At 43.9% G+C, this 24,895-nt stretch overlaps 2 protein-coding genes, 1 long non-coding RNA gene and 2 other non-coding genes across 5 annotated transcripts; 2 read left to right on the top strand and 3 right to left on the bottom strand.

Moving 5' to 3' along the window:
- Positions 1–736: 736 nt before the first annotated feature.
- CCT6A (chaperonin containing TCP1 subunit 6A) lies at positions 737–8,473 on the bottom strand. Its single transcript, XM_040614874.1, has 14 exons — positions 8,272–8,473; positions 7,952–8,015; positions 6,268–6,402; positions 5,467–5,640; positions 5,206–5,309; positions 4,400–4,510; positions 3,718–3,877; positions 3,382–3,464; positions 2,880–2,976; positions 2,331–2,478; positions 1,877–2,010; positions 1,663–1,765; positions 1,276–1,348; positions 737–1,097 (listed from the first exon to the last, which is right to left on the bottom strand). The coding sequence occupies exons 1-14, from the start codon at positions 8,403–8,405 to the stop codon at positions 1,025–1,027; spliced, it is 1,593 nt and encodes a 530-aa protein (XP_040470808.1). The 5' UTR covers positions 8,406–8,473; the 3' UTR covers positions 737–1,024.
- LOC121082798 lies at positions 4,653–4,786 on the bottom strand. Its single transcript, XR_005826127.1, has one exon. It is a non-coding gene; the product is annotated as a small nucleolar RNA SNORA15 (small nucleolar RNA).
- LOC121082800 lies at positions 5,764–5,895 on the bottom strand. The gene has a single exon (XR_005826129.1). It is a non-coding gene; the product is annotated as a small nucleolar RNA SNORA22 (small nucleolar RNA).
- A 198-nt stretch (positions 8,474–8,671) lies between the features above and the next one.
- LOC121097677 lies at positions 8,672–17,727 on the top strand. Its single transcript, XR_005831040.1, has 3 exons — positions 8,672–8,819; positions 12,062–12,610; positions 17,495–17,727. It is a non-coding gene; the product is annotated as an uncharacterized LOC121097677 (long non-coding RNA).
- A 605-nt stretch (positions 17,728–18,332) lies between these two features.
- Positions 18,333–23,616, top strand: PSPH (phosphoserine phosphatase). Its single transcript, XM_040614827.1, has 5 exons — positions 18,333–18,651; positions 19,324–19,458; positions 21,057–21,202; positions 21,979–22,127; positions 23,430–23,616. Exons 1-5 carry the CDS (start codon positions 18,431–18,433, stop codon positions 23,538–23,540), a joined length of 762 nt encoding a protein of 253 aa, XP_040470761.1. The 5' UTR covers positions 18,333–18,430; the 3' UTR covers positions 23,541–23,616.
- The last annotated feature ends 1,279 nt before the right edge of the window (positions 23,617–24,895 follow it).

The following is a 24,895-nucleotide window of genomic DNA, read 5'->3' as shown; positions in this document are numbered from 1 at the left end:
AAGCCTCGCGCTTATCTCAGTGTTCTAACGGGTCCCAGAGCCCCGGCAGGCAGACCCAGGAGCCCCAGTTTGCTCCCCTTACTGGGGTCCCAGGTTTGCTCCCTCCCTTACACAGCGGCCACCTCAGCCCCCCTGGGCTGTAAACGACTCTTTCCCCCTTGGTGTAAAATTACTCAGCGCAGACTGGTTGGTCAGCCGTGGCTCCGTGGGGAACAGGGCAGGTGCAAAGCTAAACCAGGACAGGCAAAGGCTGGATAAGTGCCCGCTGCAGGGGCAACCAAGCCACCAGCGACCTGAGGCAAGGTCTCACAGCTGAAGGGCTCTCTTTTAAGAAAATAATAAAAAGGTTATTTTGTAGCCACTTAGCCAGCCACCTGTGACCAGGGAAGGAGACTCTTGCCTGCTGAAGCCCAAATCACATTAAATCAGGTTAAAAGGGCCAGAGGGAACCAGCTCCCCTGCCCCAAGCCCCACCACCACTCCACACGGGCTTGACCCACAGCCACAGCTCTGCCTAGATCGGCTGCATTGTGAGTTGTCCCCAAGTTACAAGTCCACAGCAGCAGCATTAAAAATGTGCCAGTTACAAGGATGACAACATGCAACAGTTGAAACCACTCTGCAGTAGGTAAACTCACCCAGCTTAATTCATAAGCAGCTACAAAACTACAAATGGATTGCAGAACCTTCAAAACCTTGGCCCAAGGGAGGTAAAGTTTTAAATAACAGACACATGTAAAGCACAGAACATAACAGTTTATTGGGTAAAAAGGAAAGCAACTTCAGTTGTATGCTCCAGTGAAATCAAAAATAAATAACTGATTTTTAGAGCCAAATATGTGAATGAATTGCTAGTATTTTGAGTGACCACATTTACCAAAAAGGGGCTGCTCATTACAGCAAAGTAACCTCCATCACTGGGAGAATCCATTCCAGCTAAGGAAAGCACCTTGGGGTGGATTCCCTGAAGACATCTCACAGGGCACTGCCAGAGCCGACCACCAACGACAACAGCTGATCCACCTCAGCCTTTAAGAGAGGACATTCCAGCTCGCATGATTTCATCCACCAGAAGAATGTTGCTAGCGATCACTGTGCTAGAAATGTTAAGTAAGTGGTGTTAGAACAGCAGTTTTGACATAGTTCAGACTCAGCTTCATTTCTGCCTCTCAAGACAGCTTCCTCTACACGGGACCCCTCCATTCCACAATATTCTATCCATTTCAACGATCAGACACCCACCACTTTTTAAAGCGAAAATACCGGAACATTTACCATGAATGAAGCAGTTGCTTTTTGACATTGTAATTATCCCAGATTCCAGCTGCTGCAGCTACCATTGGCTCACCTACCAAAGAAAGTTAAACAGACTTTAAATAACCAGTCCACGTAAGTGTAACACTTTCCACTCTCCGATATCTGATATTACTGCTACATCTAACACACCACTACCGCGGGCTTTATCTTCACGAAAACTTAAAACATTTAAGTACTAGAGCATGCCACAACTGCCCAACAGGACACCTGCCAAGGCATTCTGCACTGCTCTTTATTAAAAGAAGATATATAGCTTTCAGCACGCACAACAACTTTATTCTCCATTGAGCCGAATCATGACAGTTTAATGGCATGGCGCTTCGTAAGAATTTAGAAAGTTCTTACCAGTGTTCAGATCAACCCCAGTGAGCTGCCCCGATTCGGCATGTTCCGTCTGAACCTTCACTAGTGTTTCCTGGGGATCGTAACCGGAGTTCTGAGCAAGAACCTTTGACAGAACAGACATAATTTCATGTTGTTAGTTAAAAGAGACCTCCAGCAGGAAAAGCAATGGGCCTCCGCAGGCTTTAAAGCCACTTTACTCAGGAGGTCATTATACCTTTGGAATGATGAGCAGCGCATCAGCAAAAGCTTGAACTCCAAGCTGGGCTCTTCCTTTTACGTTAGGTTTATGCTTAACAAGAGCATTAGCTACTGCCACCTCTAGTGCACCTGCCCCTGGAACCACGCATCCTGCAAGGGAAAATTCGATACTGAGACTTCACAATAAGCACCTATTTCAATTTAAACAGTTAATCTTTAGTGCAGTTTGGTCTCTTCCCTCATCCTCAGAAAGACAGCTTGTATCTGATCACCTAAGTGCTCAACACAGTTGCCAACTGCTTGTAAAATACAAGGTGTAGGAAGAGTAACTAAAAGCACTTCACATTGAAATGCACCTAGCTCAGTGCCAGACTGCATTGGATACCAAGGGAGCCAATACAAAATTCACACCTTTTGAGACTAGTTTCAACAGAAGAACCTTGATGTTACTAAACAAAGGTGGGACTTACCATCCTCAATAGCGTTTTTAACGGCACGCAGACCATCTCTTACTGCATCCTTGATCTGCGTGAGCGTATGCTTGTTTGGTCCCCTGATCAACAGGGTAACAGAGCGGGGGTTGTCACATTTCTCAATGAAGGTGTATTTCTCTTCACCCTATAAAAAACAAAGTTATGAATTTACATCATAGCTTTCCTTAGTCAACATATACGCGTAATTAAAAATTAAAAATTGAACAGCCAGTTTCAGATTCAGTTCTGCACTAACAGCACTTCAAGAAGCTACGAGAAGCAGTAACTTTCTTTCCATTTTCTCAATTTTACAGATATTAAAAGCATGATACAGAAATAATGGGCAAATACACTATGACAAAGGCAATATCCAGGTAGGTGTTCACACAGAAGGGGACAATGGGATGTGAGATGCCACCAGCCTTTATTCACGCTCCAGTATAGCTCTTAAAATACTTAAGAAACCCACAGGCACATCAAAGGAAAAGCTGGCATCAAGCGAGGCATGTTTAACCTGCCTTCAGCCGAAAGCCGAGTCGTACTTACCAGTGTATACTCATAGACAAGGCCTGCATGTCCCAGGCAGTCAGGAGTGAGATCTTCCACAGAGTTCATGGCAGTACCGCCACAGGCAAGGGTTAATCTGAGAGAGAACATGTACAGCTCAGCACTTGCTTTGCATTAAGTAACATCTGAAGTCACTAACACCACAACAGTGTCTCAGCATGCAGAAGGCCATACTTGCTAGGCTTGGAACAGTTTGTTTCTGTTCATGAAAGAGCTCTGCACAAAAATGAAACTTGCAAAAATAGGTCTCCTCTAAGGTGACTGCATGTGAAGCATATACATAGTTCAAATTCTTACATCACCCAGTGTGCTCAACTGATATTGCTACAGTTTGTACAAACTACCTTAAGTTACACCAGTGAGAGCTGGAGAGATTGCTTTCCAGTGCAAGTCCTTAAAGGTGGACTCAAGCCAGACTTGACTCATGGCTTGACTTTGGAAGAACAAGTTATCTTACCCTCTTCTCTCCCCAGTAACTGACCTTTCCATGTTCCTCCTTTTAGCTCTTCGCAAAGCAACTATTCCTTCTTTCGCAAGTGCATCCAAGGAAAATGGATCAATTCCCTAGAAACAAATAAAGTGACCATCAGGGTAAAGAAAAAGCTAAGACCACCTTCTCTCTGTACTAGTAAGTTCTTCCTCAGGGCTCAAAGAAGATCTCAAGTAAGAACTGTAGGCAGATGTATTTTGAAATATATGCATAACTTTAGCTATTTCTGTCTAAAGAACTGCACAAAGCAAGTCAAACTGCAGGTGGCTTGCCAGGAAAGCCAGCATCTCAAATAACTTTTCTAGTTAGTTATACCATTCACCTCACCTTTTGGTTGATCACAATAAATCCTTTATCTGAATCGCTACACACTCTTCTTTTCAAGTCTATGATTTTGTTCACTCTGTCTTCAATGAACTTTCTTTCTGCTTTCACTAGCTTCTCTCTCTCTTCAGCGCTTTTGTAGAAGAATCCAGAGCTCACCTCTCTGAAGGAGAAAAAATACAAAAAGTTATCCTCTTTGCTGTAGAAATAACCTTAAGCATAAGGATCAAGCCTTTCAGCAACATTCTGAAGAAAAACAAAACAGTCGTTGTCCCCCACCCCAGCCAAACCAGCATGCAACATATAGTTGATCCTGCTCCCTAGTTCACAGATTTTCCATTGCAAGAAACAAGGCATGCACTGGAAACTGAGCGAGCTTTTAGGTATAGTTACGTGTTCACTCTAGAATATAAAACTATGTCCAAGAAAGGACTTCCAGCCTTTCTTCAATGAAACAAAACAAAAGCCACTGCGATCCTCGGCCTCTCAGAAAGATTTTCTCAGCCACCAGCTTCCGTTTTCCAAAAAAAACAGGAGCATCACTGCTTCTATTCCACCTTCTACACTACCTGCCTTGCTCTAGAAGACTGTGCAATCCTTTGAGCTCTTATTTAAGTTCACCTTAAATAAAAGTCTTTTAAGATGGGAGCATTCTCTGCTCCTCACTTTGTTGCTGTGTACTTACGTTTTCTCATATTCTAGAGATACATTGCAAGTAAGAACATAAGCATCTTCCACTCTTTTCTTCATGTCTGGATGACGAGCACCATGATCCAAAACCAGCCCCCTGATCAGCCTGAAAGAACAAAAAATGTTTGGTGTGTCAACATACACAAACAGAAGATAATGCGTTTCATGGAAGTCCAGACTAGTCAGAGAACCAACAGTGCAACCGATTCAACACAAACTGCCTGTGCACTTGGGAGCAAAAAACCATTATGTATCCCACTTCCAATGGCATGCCCATTCTCATATAGAAAGCACACCAACCAGTGTGAAAAAGGAATTTATTCTGGCATAGTGTCTGACTGCATTAGCTACTGAGGAAAGCTAGCGCAGAATTCATCCATGCCACAGAGCTAAATATAAAGCCTATGGAATATCCAACTACATGACTACAATCCAGTTTCCATTTATCACATCCTGTTTTTCACTTGTAGGGAACAGAGACACAAGCCTAAAGCATAATCAAACCACAGACACTATTATTAAGAAAAACAGTATTGAACATTGTTATGTAAAGTCTAAGTCAGCATTGCTCTGCTACTCAAAAATCTCTTCTCAAAGAATTCAGTTCAATGACTGTGAAACTTCTGCTTTCTAGACAATTTATGGCTGAAAACTGTATTTCTGACTTTCTTTCACCCCTTCCCTAACAACTTTTCCAGGGTAGCTTTAGGACACCCAAGTTCTAAAAATAAACCAAAACTCCATGGACTACTCAAACATCAGGAACCATTAAACTGAAGCTCAAGGATACTCATTACTTACGTTGTGTCAGTTTCTGATTTGTGCTTCATCTCCATAATCTCTACCATGTGGAGGTCAATAGGCTCATCTGGTTTTCTGACTGTCAGAACAGAATCTACCACAGCCTAGAATAGAGCAGGGGGGAAAAAAGACCCCAATTGACCATTAGTCTTCCAAAGTGCAAGTTCCTATCTTTCTGTTTACCCTTCACTCAAGTAACAATTGCAGCACTTTGAAACCTGGACTTCTTCACACAGAGGCAGAACAGACACACACACTGACCTCTGTTAGGATGTCAGCAAGCTCGGTGTGAACTTTAGTACGGAGGGATGTTCTGGCAACATCTATAAGGATCTCCCTGTCCATTTCCTTGGTTATTTTGACCTGCTCCAAAACTTCGAGTGCTTTTTCCTTTGCAATCTCAAATCCTTCTGCTACTATTCTAGGGTGCAAACCCTAATGCAAGGAAAGAAGGGAAATCATTAGACGAAACAGTACTTTTTTCACAAGCAGAACTTCTGGTTTCAACATTTTGTGTAACATCAAAACATAGGAAATATGCATCCTACGGCGACAAGAAAATGTACTGTCCTTCTGAATACATATAAAAGGAATGCACATCCTTCCAATGCAGAGGAAAAGCACAGATTATTCTAGCACAGAACTGAAACCAAGGGAACTACAAAGCACACTTGGGTGTTCACTGTGCAACAGGAATGCCTATTCTGCAATTTACAATATTCAAAATACCTACTAGCATGGAGGATCTCCTTGTTAACATGCAAGTAAAAGAAGCATTTCGCCTCACACAAAACAGACAGAAGTTAACAGGAGGTATCAGACAAAACCCTACTCATAGCTACTGTATCCACAACAAGTGGTTTTAATTTTGAACAAGTCTTTAAGTCCTCTTCTCCAGCTTTTCCACATTTTACAAGTTTTGTGATGTATTCATTTTAAGCAAAAATTTATGATCATTTTCATGTTTGACTTTTGAGTATTAAGCATTAAACAAAACAAGCTGAATGGTCTCAGATGAAGCTTTTAACTTGTTCACATACAAAAGAAATACTGCGCACATACCTCAGAAATATACAGGTCTGCCTGCTTTAGGAGTTCTCCAATGATCAAGACATTTGAAGTGGTACCATCTCCAGTGATGTCATCTTGTGCTGTTGCTACTTTTGCTATCAAGGAGGCTGTGGGGTGTTGTATTTGCTAAACAAAAATAAGCTGAGCAGTAAGTCTTACTGTACTGGTACAGGAAGCAAGCAATCTGAAATCAGCCTAACAAAGTATTTAAGGACCAGCGATGTTTTCATGATTCAGGTCAATTCAGCAGCTTTCAACAAATAACACCAACTAACTCCAACAATCACTTTCACAGAAAGTTGAATTAACTAATCCATGTAACACCATTTCCCCCCTCCAATTATGCATCTATATAGAAGAAAGCTGAGCACTAACACCCAAACTAGTCCTCAACTCATGAACTTGACAGAGCTCTTTTCTCCTTTAGGCAAAGGACGCAGCATCACAACAAGACTGTTGCTGGTACTGAAACTTACGGGTTTAGCACTAATTTAAGAATCTCTGCATTATCAGTGCTATCAGAACCCTAACTGGTTCACTATTCCTTTGGCAATTTATTTTACTCATTCTTACAAAACTAAAGAACATTCAATTAGTCTGTTCCTTGCCAGTTCCTCTGCTAAGCAGTACACGCGGTGTTTTAGCTATAAGCATCATGCCTGCCTGGCTGAACTTCACAACCACCACACGGGGCTTACTTACAGAAGTCAGCCTTTTAATATAAAGAACACATGCATCACTTAGCATCTCCAACAGCTGATTGAAGAGTATTTCAACACAGGCTGAAGCCTCTGAACCTACAGAGCAGTATTCGCATTTGAAAAGGTCAATCCTTAATAAATGCACTAGAGGGAGATAAAATCCGATGGAACCATTTATACTGTCGTTTAGCTTTTTATCATTACTTCCTTTGAAGTACTATGCCTAGTGTGAAAGAACAGATTTAATGATTTTTTTTTTCCTGTCTGCCCAGATCACTGTGTATATTAACTTCAATACCTTATGCTGAATTACAACACCTAGTGGAGTGTAGTAACTCCACATGTGCCAACAGGCCATGTCCAGCCAGGGGCTGGGGACACACTTCAGTCAGACAGCCCCAGGATCCAGGGCCCACGGTGGGCCCAGCCGTGCTACCGACCCCCAGCACAAGACCCCACGGTGGCAAGCGTTGGGACGGTACCACCCCCCTCGTGTAATGGTCACCCCTACAGTGGGGATACTGGGATACAACCCCAGACTTGGTGGGAAGGCGGTGTGAGCATCACCCAGATTTAAACACTTCCCAAGCCATGCACCCATGGGGAACTCTGCTCTTAGGCCTGCTCCAGTACAACGCAAATATGGAGGTATGCTTTCTGTAAGCAAAACGGAAGGCGACAGAAGCACCAATATCACTGTTTCAACAGCCCACGTTTCCTTTTAATTTGCTAAACTAGCACACGAACTTCAGTCACCATCTACGAGCTGCACTCCTCTACCTCCCTCTCTCAAGGGGCATTGTGCCCTCAACGCACTGTGGCAAATACCCCAGAAATACAGGGTGGGGGCAGCAGGGGACGTGGCTGTCCCTCAGCCTCAGGCACTCCAAGGCCATGCCAGCAGGCTCCTGTCCCCCTACCCCCCCCGCGGCCCCCCAAGGCGCCCACCCCCGCCAGGGCACGAACCAGCTCACCATTTCCTGCAGCAGCACGTTGCCATCTTTGGTCAGCTTGATGTCCCCCGCCCCCGACACCAGCCTGCGGGCGACACCAGGCGGGTGAGCAGGCCCCCGGGCCCCGCCACGTGTGGCCGGCCCTAGGCCCGCACCGCTCCCTCCCCACCCAGCCAGCCCCACCCGGCCGGGCGGCCTCCGCCTTTGTTCCCAGCCGCATGGCGGCCCCCCGGGGCGCCCCCCCCGCCTCGCGCGTCTCCTCAGGCCGTAACGGCCGCCCGCGCACTGAAGCGCCTGCCCCACCCCCCAACCCCGAGGGGAGGCGCAGGGGGTTCCCTCACATCTTCATGGTGCCCTTGGGGCCCAGGTTGGTCCGCAGCACGTCCTGCAGCCCGCGGGCCGCGCTGATGTTCACCGCCAGCGCGGCCTGGGCACGGGCTACCTCCGCCTTGGGGTTGAGCGCCTTCACCGCCATTGCCGCCGCACCGCTCCGCGCTGGGCCAGGCCGCGCCGCGCCGGGCGGGACAAGCCGGAGGGCGGGGCCTACCACCCCTCTCCACCCGCCCCTTCTAGAACACTCGGCAGTGCGCGCACGCCTATTGACCCGCTGGCGCGCCGCTCGCCTTCCCATTGGCTGCGGCGCCTGTCGCTCCGGCGGCCCGCTCCCGCCCCGTGGCGGGGGCACCGTTGGGGAGCAGCGATTGGATGGCGCTGGCGCCTGTGGGGGCGGGCGGTGGGCAGCGGGAGCGCGCCCGCCCGAGGGGAGGCGGCTGCCGGAGGGGCCGGGCGGTACGTGAGTGAACTAGGCCTTTGAACGGGCAGGGTCGCTCGGTCCTTAATCCCACCCACTCGATGTGACAGACACCCCCCCCGGCAGGTTCGCAGAACGGTGAGAATAAATAATTAAACCCGATGATTTAACATTAGATCGATAGAATTAATAGTTAAGCAGACCGGATTAATAATCATAGGGTTTCATGGTAAAAATTCAGAGGTGAGGTTAAGCAGAAGTCGGTTTTAATGCAGAAGCTGCTGCATGGGCTGGCAGGGCCTGCACAGCCACCACAGTGCAGCCCTGCACGCCCAGGGCCTGCCTGGGCCCGAACCCTTCAAAAGGCTTCCAGAGCACTGGGACAATCTCTCCCGAGGCCACACGGAGGGTTCCCGTGAGGAAGAAACCCAGAACTATCCTTGGAAGTTAAAGACAACCTTGATGGGTGCTGGAAGTCTTTGGGCTATGTGGCCCAGGCCTTGAGGCTACGAAACGTTTGCATCTTGGTGGCTTTGGGCTCTGAAATGGAGGAATTTCCCTTTAGAGAAGCCTGAGAAGATTGTTTCTGCCATGGTTCCTTACACACACTGCTGGCACACTGCACCAAGTTTGGCTCCCACGTTGCCCCATCTGGGCTTGTACCCCCAAACACCCATCTGCTACATCTGAGCAACTGGCAATACTGGGCATGAGACAACCCTTTTGTTACTTTAAGAGTTTCCAAAGGAGGGTGCCTGCCCCCAGAATAATAACGGCCTGTGGCTGCAGAGGTGTGCCTGGGAGATCCAGGCCAAGTGGTATTTGGTGTTCCTGCAGCCCGTTTGGTACAAAGAAGAAAGACAGCATTCGGCAGTGCTAATCCACCAGGCATGAAAATGGCGCAGGGTAAACCTTTCCCACTCCATCCCACTTTTTCCAGCAGGGAGCTCTGGATGCAGCCCTGCCTTCGGCAACCCACCGTAGTAGTAGTAGTAGTGCTGAGCAGCAAGTCTAAGCCTGCTGTTGGGTACGATTTTGTTGCACAGGCGTTTTTGGAGGAGCTTGGGTGAAACACTGAGTGTCAAGTGTCAGGGCAGACTCAGCCTTGCCAGTTTTGGCTGTAGGCAGTGGCACCTGCTGGGAATCTGCTTTGGGTGAGGATCTCAGGTTTCTGGGCAAAACGCCATGCTGTGCAGGAGGACTCCCATGCATGGTCCGTTAGTCTGACTTGGTCTGGAGGGGTCAGCTGCTAATATACGTGGGCTTATGGTTTTGAAATGTTTTAGATGGAGTTGGTGTTTGAACATAACACCAGTTTGGAGCCCTTTTGTTTAACTGAGCAGTGCATATGTCTTGCGAAGTACTGTAATGCTGCCTCTTTAGTACAGTGGTTGGGCTTTCTGTTCTGGTACTGTAATCATTAGAAATAAACATTAAACATTGCAGAATGCAGGAAATTACAGTTGGCATTTCATAGTTGGCTCTGGAACTCTGTTAATGTTTAGTCTTCACTGTTGTTGGGATGCTACCGGCCTGCTGAAACCCTAACAAAACAAACCACACCAACCCAGCCCCGAAAGGCCGCAGTGCTAATATTTGAAGTGCCTAGATGCAATGGCCGGTTCAAACACCTGAATCCCCAGCTCTCTCCTGGATTCTGTAGCCCCCAGGTCACACACAAATAGTTTGCTGTTCTTGCTTCTCTGGTTTGTAATTTTTTTGCCTTGGTCCTCTCTCGGTGCTGTTCACAGTAGAGGGCAGCCTTGTCAAACCCGTAAGCATACCAGCAGGCACGTTGCATTTTATGTTTTCCTTGTTGCTGTTCTGCGACTCCCGTGGAAAGGCAGGAATTACCCATCCTGAACACCTGCGATGCATGGGGCTAGCTGCTGACGCTGATTCAGGTTTGTGAGAGGAATTATTACTGTAGGAAAACAAAGCAGTTGTTCTGGGAAGATGTAGTTTGAATTTTGGATGGGGTTCAGGGGGAGGACAACACAGAAAGCCATTTTCAAAGATACTCTAGTCCTTCATGTAGGTGGTCTCTTGTTTTTTGTACAAATGGAGAAGTTTTGTTGTCATGTACAAGACTTTAGTGCTGTGCTTATATCAGTAGTCATGTATCCATGTGAGCTGTGCTTTTCACTCCTGAACATCCTCTTCAAGCTTCCAGGCAGACCTCTCTTGTTTCTTTGCTGGAACACATGTCTGAGGATAGTTATTTTATGGTACAGTAACATTTCTCATTAGCATTTTCACATTAAATCCCCATTTTGCCACATTTTTCAGATATCAGGACAAGCTTTACTTCATTTTTCAGTCTTAGCTGTAGTTGCTGAACTGTTCTGCATATTTGTTTTTAATGCATAGTAAAACTACAGGGCCAGATGCTTACTAGGCCAAAGTTGTCCTTTGAAATTAGTAGATTTACAACAAATTACACCAGATTAGAATCAAAATATTTACCTAAATTAAAACCAATTTATCCATTAAACTAAGCCAAATAAAGGGAGTAAGTATCCTTCATGAAATACTCAGCAGCAATTCTCTTAGTAAAATCATGCACTGCTTATCTTGGCAAAAAAACCCTCTGAGATTCTCAGTAAAAGCAGTTGTCTTTCATCTTTATCAAGATCTGTTTTCATTTAACCTTATTCACAGAAATTATTTCTAAATCTGTTTTAAAAACATACTGCCCTGCCATGATAAAACCAACAAACAGTGAACCACATCAGCAGTTTTGCAGCAAAAGGGCTTGGTACTATCTTTTCCTGACGTAAGAAGTTACTGATAGATGCTCATGTTGACAAATGGTCATGTACTGAGAACTTCTGAAAAAACTTCAAGGCATGCATGGGAGGAGAGGCACACAAGGCTATTGATTTTAATTAATGCATGTGATTTTGAGGGGTAATACTGCCGGAATGGCAAAACCAATCATGCATGGAATGTGACTGGTGCAGCCAGTGGTGCAGAACAGTCTTTCAAGACAGGCAGCAGTTTAAGACTCCTATCACAAGCAAATGAAAGATGCTAACCCAGCTAAATCAGCCTTTCTTGACCTTGAACCAAACAACAGGTTTCACAGTTCAGGTTGGCAGTCTTCTAACCAGTGTCCACAGTAATATCTGAGGGAAGCTCTTCTGTGGGATGCCAAAACGTGAGCAAGACAAGTTCTGCAATTTTCATGTTGCTTTTGACAACATTGCATTTGGGGAAACAAAACAGAGCCTTATCATAAGCAGAAGTTTAAATTTTGCCTTCATGATGAATTTTGATTTGATTTTTGGTGTAACATTGCACGCACCGATGCACTAAGTTTAAGGCAAAATGCAATATTGCAATCTTAACTCACAAAAAACTTTTCATCTCATCCACAGTGAAAGAAAACAGCGTCCCTGCCTCGCCTCTGATTTCACCAGGAGAAACTCCTGCTTGCTGCTTGTCAGAGCCCCCTGGGCGGCTCTTGGCCCTCGCCCTCCTGTGCCGGCGCTCTGTGTGAAGCGAGGCAAGTTTGCCGGGACACGTCCTGCACTCCATGCCCGTGGCACAGGCTGGCTGCCGGGCGAGCAGGAGCCCCCCGGCCTGGTGCGGGCCCGCTCCCTGCCAAGCCGTGCCTACTCAAGCTGGGAGCGCCCCAAGCTGGGCCAGCGGCTCCTCCCCCGACGCAGCAAGGTTACACCTCTCTTCCCTACGCCTGTCAGTGAACAGCTGGACTTCTCTGGTTACATGTGTGCAACCATTTCAAAAAAAACATCCAGGCAGGTTTACTCAGCAGATTATAAAAGAGTGATTTCCAAAATGCGGCTTTCTTCCAGATCAGCCCATGCCGTTGTATTTATGTGACTGAAGGTCTCAGCTGATCCCTTCTTTTCTTGTGCAGCCAAGAGGTTTGCAGCAGCAGCAACAGCCACGGCCAGTGCAATACTGTAAGTCACCGGGAACGTTTTTTTCTCTCAGTTTGGAAGGGGTTGGCGTTTGGCGTATCAGATCCATAACACTGTATTTTTCTAGCCTAGGAAATGCAGAGTATCTTCTGCTGGGGCTGTGAGTGTGTGCTGCCCTGCAAGATGCAGCAGCAGTGTGGTGCCTGTTTTATAACAGCAGCATGAATGAATGATGCAATCATGGGGGGGGGGATCATCATTTTGTCAGGACAGGCAAGAGGGGATTGGAGAGCTGGAAGGTGTATGTCAACATCCATCCTTCTACCCCTTTTCAACTACTTTTTAAGAGGCGCTTAAATAAATTCACTGTTAGGCACTGCTGTTCAGATATTCATGTATAAATGCAAACAATTCATCTCTTGATTTGAATACAGGTTTGTGTTACTACCTTTAAAAACTGAACAGAAAACCAGGAAGTGTGAAGCAAACTTAGTGAGTTGGACTGAATCTTTCTGTTCTCACATTGAAAACCACAGAAACTCACGATTATAGATGGATGGGTTGAACTTGCAGGGATATAAACAGTCACAATTTGCTTAAATATAACTAATCTGCTTAAATGTATCCCCTTTCCTCTAAAGCTTTCAAAACATAGTAATACTGAGAATTAAGCCTCAGCACAGAAAAGCTGTATCACTATATTACTCCCATTTTACAGACACAGGACTAGAAACAATGAGGATTAAGTGGTTTGTTTAATACCATGGAAACATTCCTGTGAACATTCTTATCTTCTCCTGTAGTGGGAACCGGTCCTGAGAAAAGTTTCAGGAACTATTTTCTCCAAATCCCTTACTCCAAGCAGCAATGCAACAGAAATAGCTTGATGTTGTTGCATTTCCGTTAATCTCACTGCATGTTCAATATTATTCTGCTGCAGGAATGTATCTCAGTGAAGTGGTCACTCTCACCTTGTTAAACAGAGAAGTGAATAAAAATCAAAACACCAGAAACTGTTTGCAAACTAGGATATTCCCAAGTAATCTGTTTAAAAAAGATATTTTAGGTAATATTCCATTAAGATTCACTTAATCTTAATTTTCTCACTTCAGTGAATGCGAACATAATGTGAAGTAGCAGCGTGGCAGCACTTCTGAAAGCTGAAATACAATAACAAGTGAAGTCTAGTCACAATGAGGATTTTGAGATCATGTCAAGATCTCATCAAAATATACCAGCCTCAGAACACCTGGAGTTCTGAGTACCATCTCCTTGTTCCTTTTGCATTATATGTAGCAGATACTGCGGATGTTTCAGTTTTTCACAGTGCAGCAAGTGCCCTTCTTTGAAGGGTCAGCAAACAAAAAAGATTTCAGTTGTTTTCCTTTGATATGTGGTCTTACATAATTCCTGTGCTTGCTTCTGTGACTCTACCCTCTGTGTTAACAAATGGGGCTATTTCTTGTGGAAATGCCATTTCCCTCCCAAATGTCCTAATGAAGTACTTCATAGTTTGGAAGCAAGGAGATCTCATGGGAATTCCACTTGTCATTTCATTTTTCTCCATCTTTATCTCAAGTTTCACCCTAATTCTCTCCCTCTGTCAGTCTTTTCTTAGATTTTCTCTAGTCATGTCTTTGCCCATTGTTTCTTCTCTTCCCCATTTTCTTCTTTTCAGCTTTCCACCACAATATTTTACTATCAGACAAGTTGAAACGTTTGTTGCTTGGACTTTTCCAGCATGCAAATGAGAGGAATAGATTACCTATCTATAGGAATAGATTACCTACCTGAAATTCAATGGCAGAAAAGTCAAAAGATTTTCTACTCATGTTTTTCCTATGGAGACAGAACTCACTATTTGTGGAAATGTCTTCTTTCTTACCATCTCATTAAAACATTGATACATTTAAGCAATCAGATGCCCTGTATTTCAGGGTAATTAATCTCTGCCAACTGTAGAGGCCTATACCAGTATGGAATAAAAAATTGCTGCTCCCTCACTACAGCTGTTAAGAGATTTGTCCATAGAATGGTTTTACACAGCTTCAGCCTTTTTTGTCATGTTTCCAAGTGACGCCTACATGTGGACAAGCTGCTGTGCCTGTCCTGATTTGCTATGCATGCTTACCTGGAGGTGGATTCCAGGCAGCTTCCTCATGGATGCCATGCTAGGATGGCCCAGCGAAAACTTTGAAAACAAGGGAAGGAGCAGAACCTCTCCTGCTTTTATTTTCCCACACTCCTGTTGCCCACTGCTCAGTCAGTAATAGCCTTGCCTTATGTTATCATTTACGCTTAGGGCTGGGAAAAAAACACTTCACAAATTACTAAAATTGGCACGTTACCATTTGGAATGGCATTTGCCAGCCTCTGGAGCTGATGCTGACCCTTGGAGCTCTGCCAACAAGGGCAGAAAAACCTTATTTTACTCCAAGTGAACCAACTTTTAACTCCTGAAATTCACTTTTCCCACCAGCAAGACTCCTTGCAATAGCTGAAGCTTCCTTCGTAGGTTCTCCTCTTTGCTTCTGTATGAGTTTTCCTACTTTACAATTCTTCACAAGTTCTCCAACATGTGTGGTGACACATTAGCCAAAACCAGATCTGGTTTCCAAGACTCGGTGCCCAGCTATAGCAGAAAGTGGAAAGATTTTAGCAGATCACAGGCCAAGGGAGATCAGGAACTACTGATGGTTTCTGCATTTCATAACACAGTTCTTCCCTTCCAACTTGTCATTTTTAGGCACTATAAACCATATCTTGAAACTCTTTTGGAAGAGTTACTGCATGGAACAAAGAGAGGACTGGGTTAATGCCAAGCATGGCTCCACAACTGGTATCCATAATTCTTCCTCTAATTTGTCTTATTTGTCCATCAAAGTGCAAAGTCCACCACAGGGGTGATATCATCACTGTAAGAGGCATTGAGAAGGGAAAGGAGTATAGGAAATATGGATACCTGAGAGAAGGAAAAGTTAATGTCTCTTCCTTCCTGCTCCCAACGTGCATTTCTAGCAATAACATTTTTCTCAGAGATTAAAATTTTGAAGACATGTATCCAAAAACACATTTCAGGTTCTCACCAAGAAGTCACATCACAGCGTGGTGTCCCCACACAGTGACATTGCGTCATAATGTGGTAATGTTGCAGTGCAGACTCAGGGTAGCATGAGGCAATGTGATGGCTTTGCATAACAAGGAATCAGTGTTGGAACAATGTGACGCAAATGTCACACCACAGTGATGCAACAAGTTTGCCCAGTAGAGCAAATCTTTAAAATTGGCACCAAACCCATGGCTGAATTTTTGGTGGGCTTTCTAGAACTTCCAGGAGGCTGGAAAAAATTAATGCTCTGCCAGTTAAAAAATGTTAGTGGATGTGGGTTTTTTTAATTCCACTGCACAAATATATCTAGCAATGGCTATCAAGGGCTGCCCTAAAGTCAAAGCCCTCCTGCTCAGAAAAATCAAAATCTTCCACTGAAAATACAAACATAGTGTTGTGAAGCCAATGTCAAGTCAAGGCTAACGCAAAGTAAACTTGGAATTCACGTGTCACCTGTCTACCCACTGCCAAGTCTTAGCTCAGAACCAGTCTCTCTCAGAGGTTTTTATGTCTGTGGCCACTGAAGAGAGAGAGGTCTCTCTTACGTGCTGTGCTGATGGCATGCAACTGTATTTTTTACATGTACAGTGCAGTCTTTACAGAAAAATATAAAAACCATGTGCTCACTGCAGCAAATAATTCTTTGGTGGTGTTTCTAAGTCTAGTCCAGAATTTTACAATATGTCTGTGCATGGAACAGCTCTGATGTACCAAGAGCAGAGACTTGTCAAAGTATGGTTCAGCCCCTGTTTCTGCCCTTCCCAGAGCTGGAGTTTGTAAAAGCCCTTTTCTGGAATTTTTCCTCTTTACTGCACACCCACTCACTGTGCTTTCCAGCACACGGGGGAGGCTGAGTCCAGGCTCTGTCCTACCTTCCCACACAAACCAAACACACAGGAGGGAAGCATGGGCTGGGGGATACCTGCTTGCCCATTCTCGCTCACACCTGCGACGCAGATGAGCACTGAGGAAGCTACTGTGTCATTTTCTCGACCTTGTGCAAAAGCCATGAACCCACTTTGGCTACTATAGTAGTGTGTTCATGCAAAAAAGCTCAAGAATAACTAGAACAACCGACTCAAACAGTACTGTTTCATGGCTGCCTTGGGTTAGAATTGCCTTTCATGTGACTTGCTTGCTCTGTTTCTTGCTATTTCATATCTACCTGTTTGTTAAACAGAGATTATCTCTTACAAATATGGCTCTTAGCTGTTCACAAAAGGTTTCACCACTTAGGTTTGGTGGCTTCATTTATACAAACTTTTACCTTTCAATGAAGGACTGGAGTATTCTCATTTATTAGCAGAAAAAAAAGATGAATATGTGTGCTATGCATTTTTTTCAGTGATTATGGCATTTTTTCATAAAAACTTCTTAATCTCAATATTCACCATATGGTTACTAGTCATGGGAATAAAACCGAAGGTTCCTGTTCCTGCTTTGACCATGAACTAAGGGCACACAGCAGGCACCCCAGGAAACAGCACGGGTGCTTACTGCGTGTGGTCCCTGATGGCTCCTGTCTGGCAGTGAGCTACATCAGTGCTGATCAGCTCCGGTACTGTTCCACAGCGAGGTACATAACCATCACCTTCTCCATCGTCACTGGATATATTGGGGGGGGGGGGTGCACAGTTTGTCCAAAAAGAGAAAAAAATACATGTTTTGGGGGAACTTGCGTGTGGAAGACAATCAAAATCCACGATATATAGGAGGAAAATAAATGAGCTTAGTGAGAGGAAAACAAAAGATAAAGGTATATAACATAATGAAGGTATATAACATGCTGTTTGATGATATTTTTTCCCCTATCCCAGAAAAAGCATCTGCTACCCAGATCAATTACACAAGACGTGTCCGGAGAGATGTCTAAAGAGATTAGAGACAACCAAACAAAAACTTTTCTAAAGATCTGGGAAGTGGGATAGATAGAAAGTCTGTCTAAGTGTACAGATTGACAAGTAGTAAAGTCCACACTGAATTCCCTTATGAAAGGGTGAAGCAGAAGATGAGTAGGGTAAATACTTGATTAACACCTCGTGCTTCTGATCTGCAGGAGAAGTGCTCAACATACTTAAGTGGACAGATATAAAAGGGAAGAAATTAAACTTTTGTCAGGCATTGTTATGGAAGAAGTTGTATCATGATGTGATGGGTTGAGTGAAGTTCTCAAAGCCCAAGACTTTAATGGATTTTATAAAAGACTTAATTCCCAGTGCTAATGCCCAAATCTGTGCATTCATAGATGATGAAAATATTTACTTTGTATTAATCAGGACATAGAAAAGGATCTAAACCTTCATGATTTAGGGACAGCCACTCACTGATAGGTTTAAGATCGTTATGTCTACGGCGATCAAGCAAATCCTTAAGGGCTGTCTCCTGGAGCAACTAATTTGACACACTAGACTGGGTCTGATGAGAAATCAAGATCCATTTGAGCGGTGAGGGCAAGATGAGACAGAGGACTGCAAGTCCCACACAGCAGTTGGCAGTCTGATGGTTCAGCAAATGCCAAGTATTACAACCTTGAACCCCATGTGAACATCAATGGGCCGAGCCTGCAGAGAGCAAATCAGCAACTGACCAAAGCTCCACAGCCCACCTGTAACGTAAATTGAACATCAGTAGGCAGCAACAGCAGAGAGCAAATCAGCAACCGAGCCAGACCACCACCGCCGCTCCCTCTTTGATAAAAGCTGGCTACCAGGCTGTGCTCGTCCCTACTCGCAAGAACCAGATCAGTTGCACCAATGGCTCAAGATACGGTGCAGTACTGTCACTCAGAGAAAGACTTTATCTTGTCCCCTCACAGTAAGAAGGTTCCTAAAAGGATGGCGTCCCTCTTGGAGATGAAAGAAATCTTCCGCAATGCTGATGCAGTATGCTTTGATGTGGACAGTACAGTCATCAGGGAAGAAGGCATTGACGAGCTTGCAAAGTTCTGTGGAGTTGGAGATGCCGTTGCAGAGATGTATGTATATTTGCTCTTTACTTCGTAGGAATAATAGTAAAAAATAAGGGTGCATAAGGCTAATCTGTGACAAGGAATTTAAAAAAAGGGTTAATTCAACTCTCATAGGAGATTGCTAGTTTAAAAAGGGGTTTAGGAATAGTAAGTGGAATTAATGCATAACGAATTAACTTCCTTTTTCTGGAATTATGGAGCTACTCAACAAAACAATACTGACATAAAGTTTCTAATGTTAACTTCTTCAGTAGACTTAAATTCAGCCCTCATCATTAAACCTGGCTGAGGACAAACCTTATTATGAGATGAAGGAGAAGGGACAACTTTTAATGCTTCTCTGAGGCTGATGTTTCCGTTGAAGCTTGTAGCAGAAGTTCTATTGATTTCAGGGAACGGCACCTGTGCCGCAGTTTAGGAATACGGTGCCAGTGGCTCCGGTGCACTCACAGAGGGCATGAAGCAGTTTTCCTTTGCCTCACTGGTTCTCACAAGAGCTCCAGCCTGTGGAGAATCTTCTACTAGTGGTTGCTACCAATCTTTTCAGTGCATAGATGCAGTATAACCTAGAATGTCTCTTACCTTGTTGGTTGTTGTCCTTCTGTAACTTAACTGTTCTTGGGAGAAGCCTCAACTTGTTAAGCGTCACCGGTTTGCTTTCTCTGGATCATCGTTTAGGACCCGCAGAGCTATGGGTGGCACTGTGACATTCAAAGCAGCTTTAACGGCACGACTAGGTCTCATACGTCCCTCCTATGAGCAAGTGCAGAAATTAATATCTGACAACCCACCTCAGCTAACACCAGGAATCAGGTAAGAAGATTTTCAAATGATGTAACAAAAAAAGTCTTCCAAAAGCATATGACATAAATCAACAAAATTCTATGACATTAGTGAGGCTGTAAGACCACAGAGGTGGTTTAGATTGCCTTGTGTATAAAGCTTATACCAGGAGCTTATAACGGCCTGAGTCCACGTCAAGTGGCTAAGCACCCATGTAAAAATAAAACAGTCTTAGGTATTTGCTGGTATTTTGGCTGGCAAGCTCAATTTCTGGCCTGAGGATTAAAGGGGCATGAAGACTAATTGGTTCAATCACATCTGGTTTTTGATGGGTGATGGATTTGGGGGAAGGTTTAATACCTGGTGTGAACTACTGGCTTGGTCTCTTCTGCAATTCTGTTACCTCTTTGTTACACTTCTGTGTGCAGTCACACCCTGGACTCAGCTTAGGGGATCCATTGTTCAGAGCTACTCATTCTGCACAGAAGTCCCTAAAAGAAGTATTAAAAAATCACAAAGGGGAAATAGATATATATGTATCTATTCATCTTTGGGTTTGGAATAAACACTAAATATTTAAACTGAAAAGGTGGGGTTTTTTTCCTAGTGAAATTGTTTCAAACAATTGAAACACACTTCTTTACTTCAAAATCTGGACATAGCTCCAAGTCTAAAATATTTTTAGCACATACAGTAGTTTTAGATGATACTGTGTTTGTATTTTCTCCTTGAAATGAAGCACATGCTCAGCTTTTTCTGTAGAAGGCATAGCTAGATGTAACTACAAAGAGAACATTGTTTCCTTGTTTAGAATCACATGACTTTCCTTTTCATTCCTTCCTTTTTCTTCCTCCTTTTCATTCCTTCCCTTTCTTCCTCCTTTTCTGTGTAGCCTGCTTTAAGCCTCCACTTTGCTTTTCAGTATTTAGCATTTCTGCTGTTACTGCTACCACTTCTGCTGCTCAGCACTGCTGCATGCTGATCTTCCTGCTTCTAGAGCCAAATCCTGTAAAACTTTTAACTGCCTTCAAGCCCCATTGACATTAACTGGCTCTGAAAACTTTTTTTGATTCCTTTTCTGTCGCTGGTGCCCTCTTCTAAATATGGCATTGATGTCCAGCGTCCAGGGAACCAACTCTGAGTTAGAAAATGTTTGCACTTTGCACACTTTTCAGCCCACTTTTCATTTTGGCACAGTGGCTTTTTCTCCCTCACATTTCCTACTTTTTTCTGCATTATAGATTAACCTTCTTGCTGTTGTTCTACTTCAGAAAAAATATGAACTGGATCTGCTCTCACTTGTTCGAGGGAACTAATGCAAACAGTATGAAAGTGTAAAGAAAACATTTCTAGGGAGCGCTTGCTTCTGAGCAACTAAACACCTGTTTGTCTCTAGACACGATGGTTTTGTTCAGCTCTTTTCAAGCAAGGTGGATGCACAAACTTGTCAGGGAAGGAAGGAAAATCTTTGGGCAGCAGAAATGGATGGAGCTGGAAAGCAGCACACATCCTACCTAAACTGGAATATCACAAAGTACGGGGCAGCCTTGTTTAGGAAAGATTATATTTATAGCAGAATCCCTCGGTGCTGCCAGGCACTCACACTCAGTGATGCTCTTTCTTCTCAGGGAGCTGGTAAGCAGGCTTCACCAACGAGGTGTCCAGGTCTTCCTGGTGTCCGGGGGGTTTCAGAGCATTGTGGAGCACGTGGCCTTGCAGCTGAACATTCCAACAGCAAACGTCTTTGCCAATAGGCTGAAGTTTTACTTTAACGGTGAGATTCCCCTTAAGCCTCTTTTCTTTGCTAATCAGTGCCACTTTTTTAGTTCAAACTGTCACAGACACTGGGCTTACAGATACTGTCCAGGCTACATGACCTCGTTACCAATCCAGCTAGCTCCAAGTAGGAAAATCACAAGACTTTACCAAAAACATGAGTTCAGGTCACTTTCCAGCCATATGAAATAGAGCTGTGGTTACTTTTTAATTGCAAGATGTGCCAAAGGTAAAACATATGACAGTTCCCAACAGCAGAGTTGTGTTTTCTCTTGGCCTTCAAGTTAAAAGAGTTTATTACGCTTACCTGCTTTCAGCAGCAAACTTCTTTGACTTTGATGTATGTATGGAGACCGATGCACTTCAGCAGAGCTGCTCTGGACTTTAAGCTAGTGTAATCAAGCAGAACTGTAGTTAGTGAGGTTACTCAGTGTTCCATACACTGTCTATACATCATACTGGATGATGCTTTTGAAATGTCATCATTCTGGTGTAAAAAGAGTGACTGGGAATGGATTTGTAACACTGCCCACACAGGGTTTCTGGTTTTGTCTTAGCATTTCAGGTCTTGGAAAATATCCCCCTGAAGACTTGGGTAAAATCCTAGTTTTCACACTTGCCTTCTGATTATGTTTTTGGGATGCTGATATTGTAAGGCATACAAGACTGAATGAAATTAGCTGCTTTCTGAAGTAAATACCGTAGGCATGTATCTTTCTTCATTTACAGAAAAATATGCTCTGTGTCTAACTTTGTCCTTCCACTGTGTTCCAGGAGAATATGCAGGATTTGATGAAACACAACCAACAGCTGAATCAGGGGGGAAAGGAAAGGTTATTACTCACCTGAAGGAACAGTTCCACTTTAAGAAAGTCGTTATGATTGGAGATGGAGCTACAGACATGGAAGCCTGTCCCCCTGCTGTAAGTATTCAAGAACTGGAATTCTAAATTCCCTTTGAGCAAATCCTTTGGGGGCAAAAAAAGTGCGGTTCGAATTCTTTATAGGACTTCAGGGGAGATCTTTAGCATTTCCTACAGCCTGAAAGAGATCTGCGCAGGTAGTTTCAGCCTGGAAAGCCTGCATCATGCCATGGTTGATTTCTCTCAGTTCAGACAATCTCCGTAAGGGTGTCAACCTCTAAGCCAGGGTGCTGGCTGGGTCTAGCAGGACTGTGACAGTCTAGGAACCTGTCACAAATCAAGCTGATATATATTATCACATCTGCCCTTTACGTCGCCACAGTAAGCGCTTGCTTCTGTGCAGAGGTCTTACCCGACCAAGAGCCTGATTCTGAACACTGGGTAATGGTGCTTAGTGTGAAGGTCTGGCACAGATCTGGTGCACGTTCACCTGATAGTGGCCGAGCAGGAGGGTCCATCTCACTGTGCAGTGATGATACCTTTGAAGGTACCAGCCCTGACAGGGTGAAATAATACATGAAGAGAAAGACAACTTCTATAAACGGTCATTTCACAGAGGAGAGATCTTAATTCCTTCTCCCCTTCAGCACCTTTCTCTACATAAAAGCACCCTAATACACCTCGGTCACCAATCTGAGGGACAGATGTCCCAGTGCCTGGAAATGCCCAGGAACAAACTCTGACAGCTACAGCTGACTTGAGTTATAATGGCTGGTCCTTTACTGTTAGACATGTGCATGACCCAAGCAGCTTAGCATTTGCTTAATGCTTTCCACCTAAAGGCAAAAAAGCAGCCGTGGAAATTTTAAACACTGCACTTTCACTGCAGATGGTTTTCTAAGATGTAGAAATGATGATTGCTCCTGGTTAATGATTGAAGATATGGTTAATGTTTACTTTTGGGTATCTATCGAATGAGGTAAACAGAGTTAAGATAAATAGTATAGGGATAATTGTGAGATGCTGCATGCCCATTCGAATGTTAACTCGTTCTTGAATCGTAAGGCCCTATGTTGCATCACATTTACCTCCAATTTTCAGAGAAATCTCAGATCTGAACTATCTTGAAGTTAACGAGGCACTGAGAGACAACTTCCCGACAAACTCCGATAACCAAAGTGGTGCAAAAATAATTGTTAATGAAGTTGAAAAATTTAACATGCAAAGTAAAACAGGGGAAGAGCCAGGGAGGAATACCATAATTTAAAAATCCAGTCTTAAACCCAAACTTAATTGCTGAGAAGCTCCATTCCTTACATGGGACTGCAATAACGTATGTGCCCATTCCTTCTGTTTTGCCAGGACTGCTTCATTGGATTCGGAGGAAATGTAATCAGAAAGCAAGTAAAGGAGAAAGCTAAATGGTACATTACTCACTTTGATGAACTGCTAAAGGAACTGGAAGAACGATAAATTATACAGTAAAATAATATATTTAACAACTATATACCCATTATACAATGCAATTAAACATTTATTTGTTTGCAAAGTTGTGTTCTGGATTTTTTAATGATTCTGGGTGTTGGGTACCTTCCTGTCTGGCCTGAAACTTGTGTTGCAAATAGCACCATTCCTCTCAATTTTTTTGTAATGAAAACGGTAAGATTTTTTAAGCATCTTTCCCAAGGTGGAAGAAGTCAGTTATTATTCACTCACAAGTGAAGACAAAAGGTAGGCAATTAGCAGTAAGTTAAAACTACATTAATGGATTGGCCCCTGGTCAATAGCGCACGTCTATTATTTCAGAGTCATTGAAGTGCATACCTCTATTTATTTTGGGTGGCAAAGGAAGGGGGCCACAAATGAGAAGTTCGTCTAATCAGTAACAATAATAATTATCAATAATGTAGTCTAAAAGATAAACAGTGTAAGTACTTTCCATTCCAAGGAATCTCAGAACTAGGTTAAACAGTGAACAGATCGGTAGGAGATACTACGAAGTATCAGTGATTTCATTAAAATAAGGCTATAGGAGAACCCCAGATGTCACCTGTTGCTCAACGCCACTGTTACCCAACCCGCAGTCTGAAAGACACGAGATGCACGCAGATCTGAGATACATGCAATATTCATCTGTGTCCAAGAAGCCTATTTTAAGGTGATTCATACAGTGGTTCCCATACTTCATTAAAATACTTTAAATTCCCAAATGGTGATTTTGTAAAGCAGTCACACTGTTTACTTAAGTGTTACAATTACCGAACAATCCACCCCCATCAACCTACAACCTTTAAAAAAACCCAGTCTACCGATTAAAAAAATACTGCAAAACTTACTCTCTGCCTCAAGTGTGGATCAACCACCCTCAAACTGCGCTAGAAATAAGTCTAACCTGTCCTAGTACTTCTCTGAGCTTCAGCGAAGGAATCCCAGTTCCGTAAGGATTTGTTTAGTGTGGCTGCAGCGTCTGATCCAAGCGGGCCTTTACACAGAAGACACTTGATACATGCTGCCTTTTTGTCAGCAAGTTCCTGACAACTCAACCGAGCGTCTTTTTAACCAGCTCTGCTGACACATCGCGGTACTGTTATTTCCCTGACTTACAAGCATCACCTCTGGTAATGTGAAAAGCTTTACTAACGTTAAAATGTATGTCACATCTGCCACTTCCTTCCATCCACGTAACACCACCACACGAGAAATGACATGATTTGTCTTGGAAAAAAAAATCTACGCAGGCTCTTATCTTCTGGGTACTTAGGAATAGTCAGTCCCGGTATTTTTCTGGAAACGGAAGATTAGGCTGTGTGCTAATTCTCTTTCACCTC

Source organism: Falco naumanni, chromosome 1, assembly GCF_017639655.2.
Source record: "Falco naumanni isolate bFalNau1 chromosome 1, bFalNau1.pat, whole genome shotgun sequence".
Lineage (NCBI taxonomy): Eukaryota > Metazoa > Chordata > Aves > Falconiformes > Falconidae > Falco > Falco naumanni.
Note: the sequence above shows the minus strand (reverse complement) of the source record. Positions and strands in the feature narration are given on the sequence as shown.

What these genes read in the sequence shown, in the direction of transcription:
- CCT6A (XM_040614874.1), bottom strand. Translation starts at nt 8,405, where the DNA reads ATGGCGGTGAAGGCGCTCAACCCCAAGGCGGAGGTAGCCCGTGCCCAG. An exon ending in TTGCTGACATCCTAACAGAG is followed by an intron (nt 5,310 to 5,466) that starts GTCAGTGTGTGT and finishes GCTCTATTCTAG; the next exon opens with GCTGTGGTAGATTCTGTTCT. An exon ending in AAAAGGAGGAACATGGAAAG is followed by an intron (nt 2,977 to 3,381) that starts GTCAGTTACTGG and finishes GTTCTCTCTCAG; the next exon opens with ATTAACCCTTGCCTGTGGCG.
- PSPH (XM_040614827.1), top strand. Translation starts at nt 18,431, where the DNA reads ATGGCTCAAGATACGGTGCAGTACTGTCACTCAGAGAAAGACTTTATC. An exon ending in GGAGATGCCGTTGCAGAGAT is followed by an intron (nt 18,652 to 19,323) that starts GTATGTATATTT and finishes ATCATCGTTTAG; the next exon opens with GACCCGCAGAGCTATGGGTG. An exon ending in TGGAAGCCTGTCCCCCTGCT is followed by an intron (nt 22,128 to 23,429) that starts GTAAGTATTCAA and finishes CTGTTTTGCCAG; the next exon opens with GACTGCTTCATTGGATTCGG.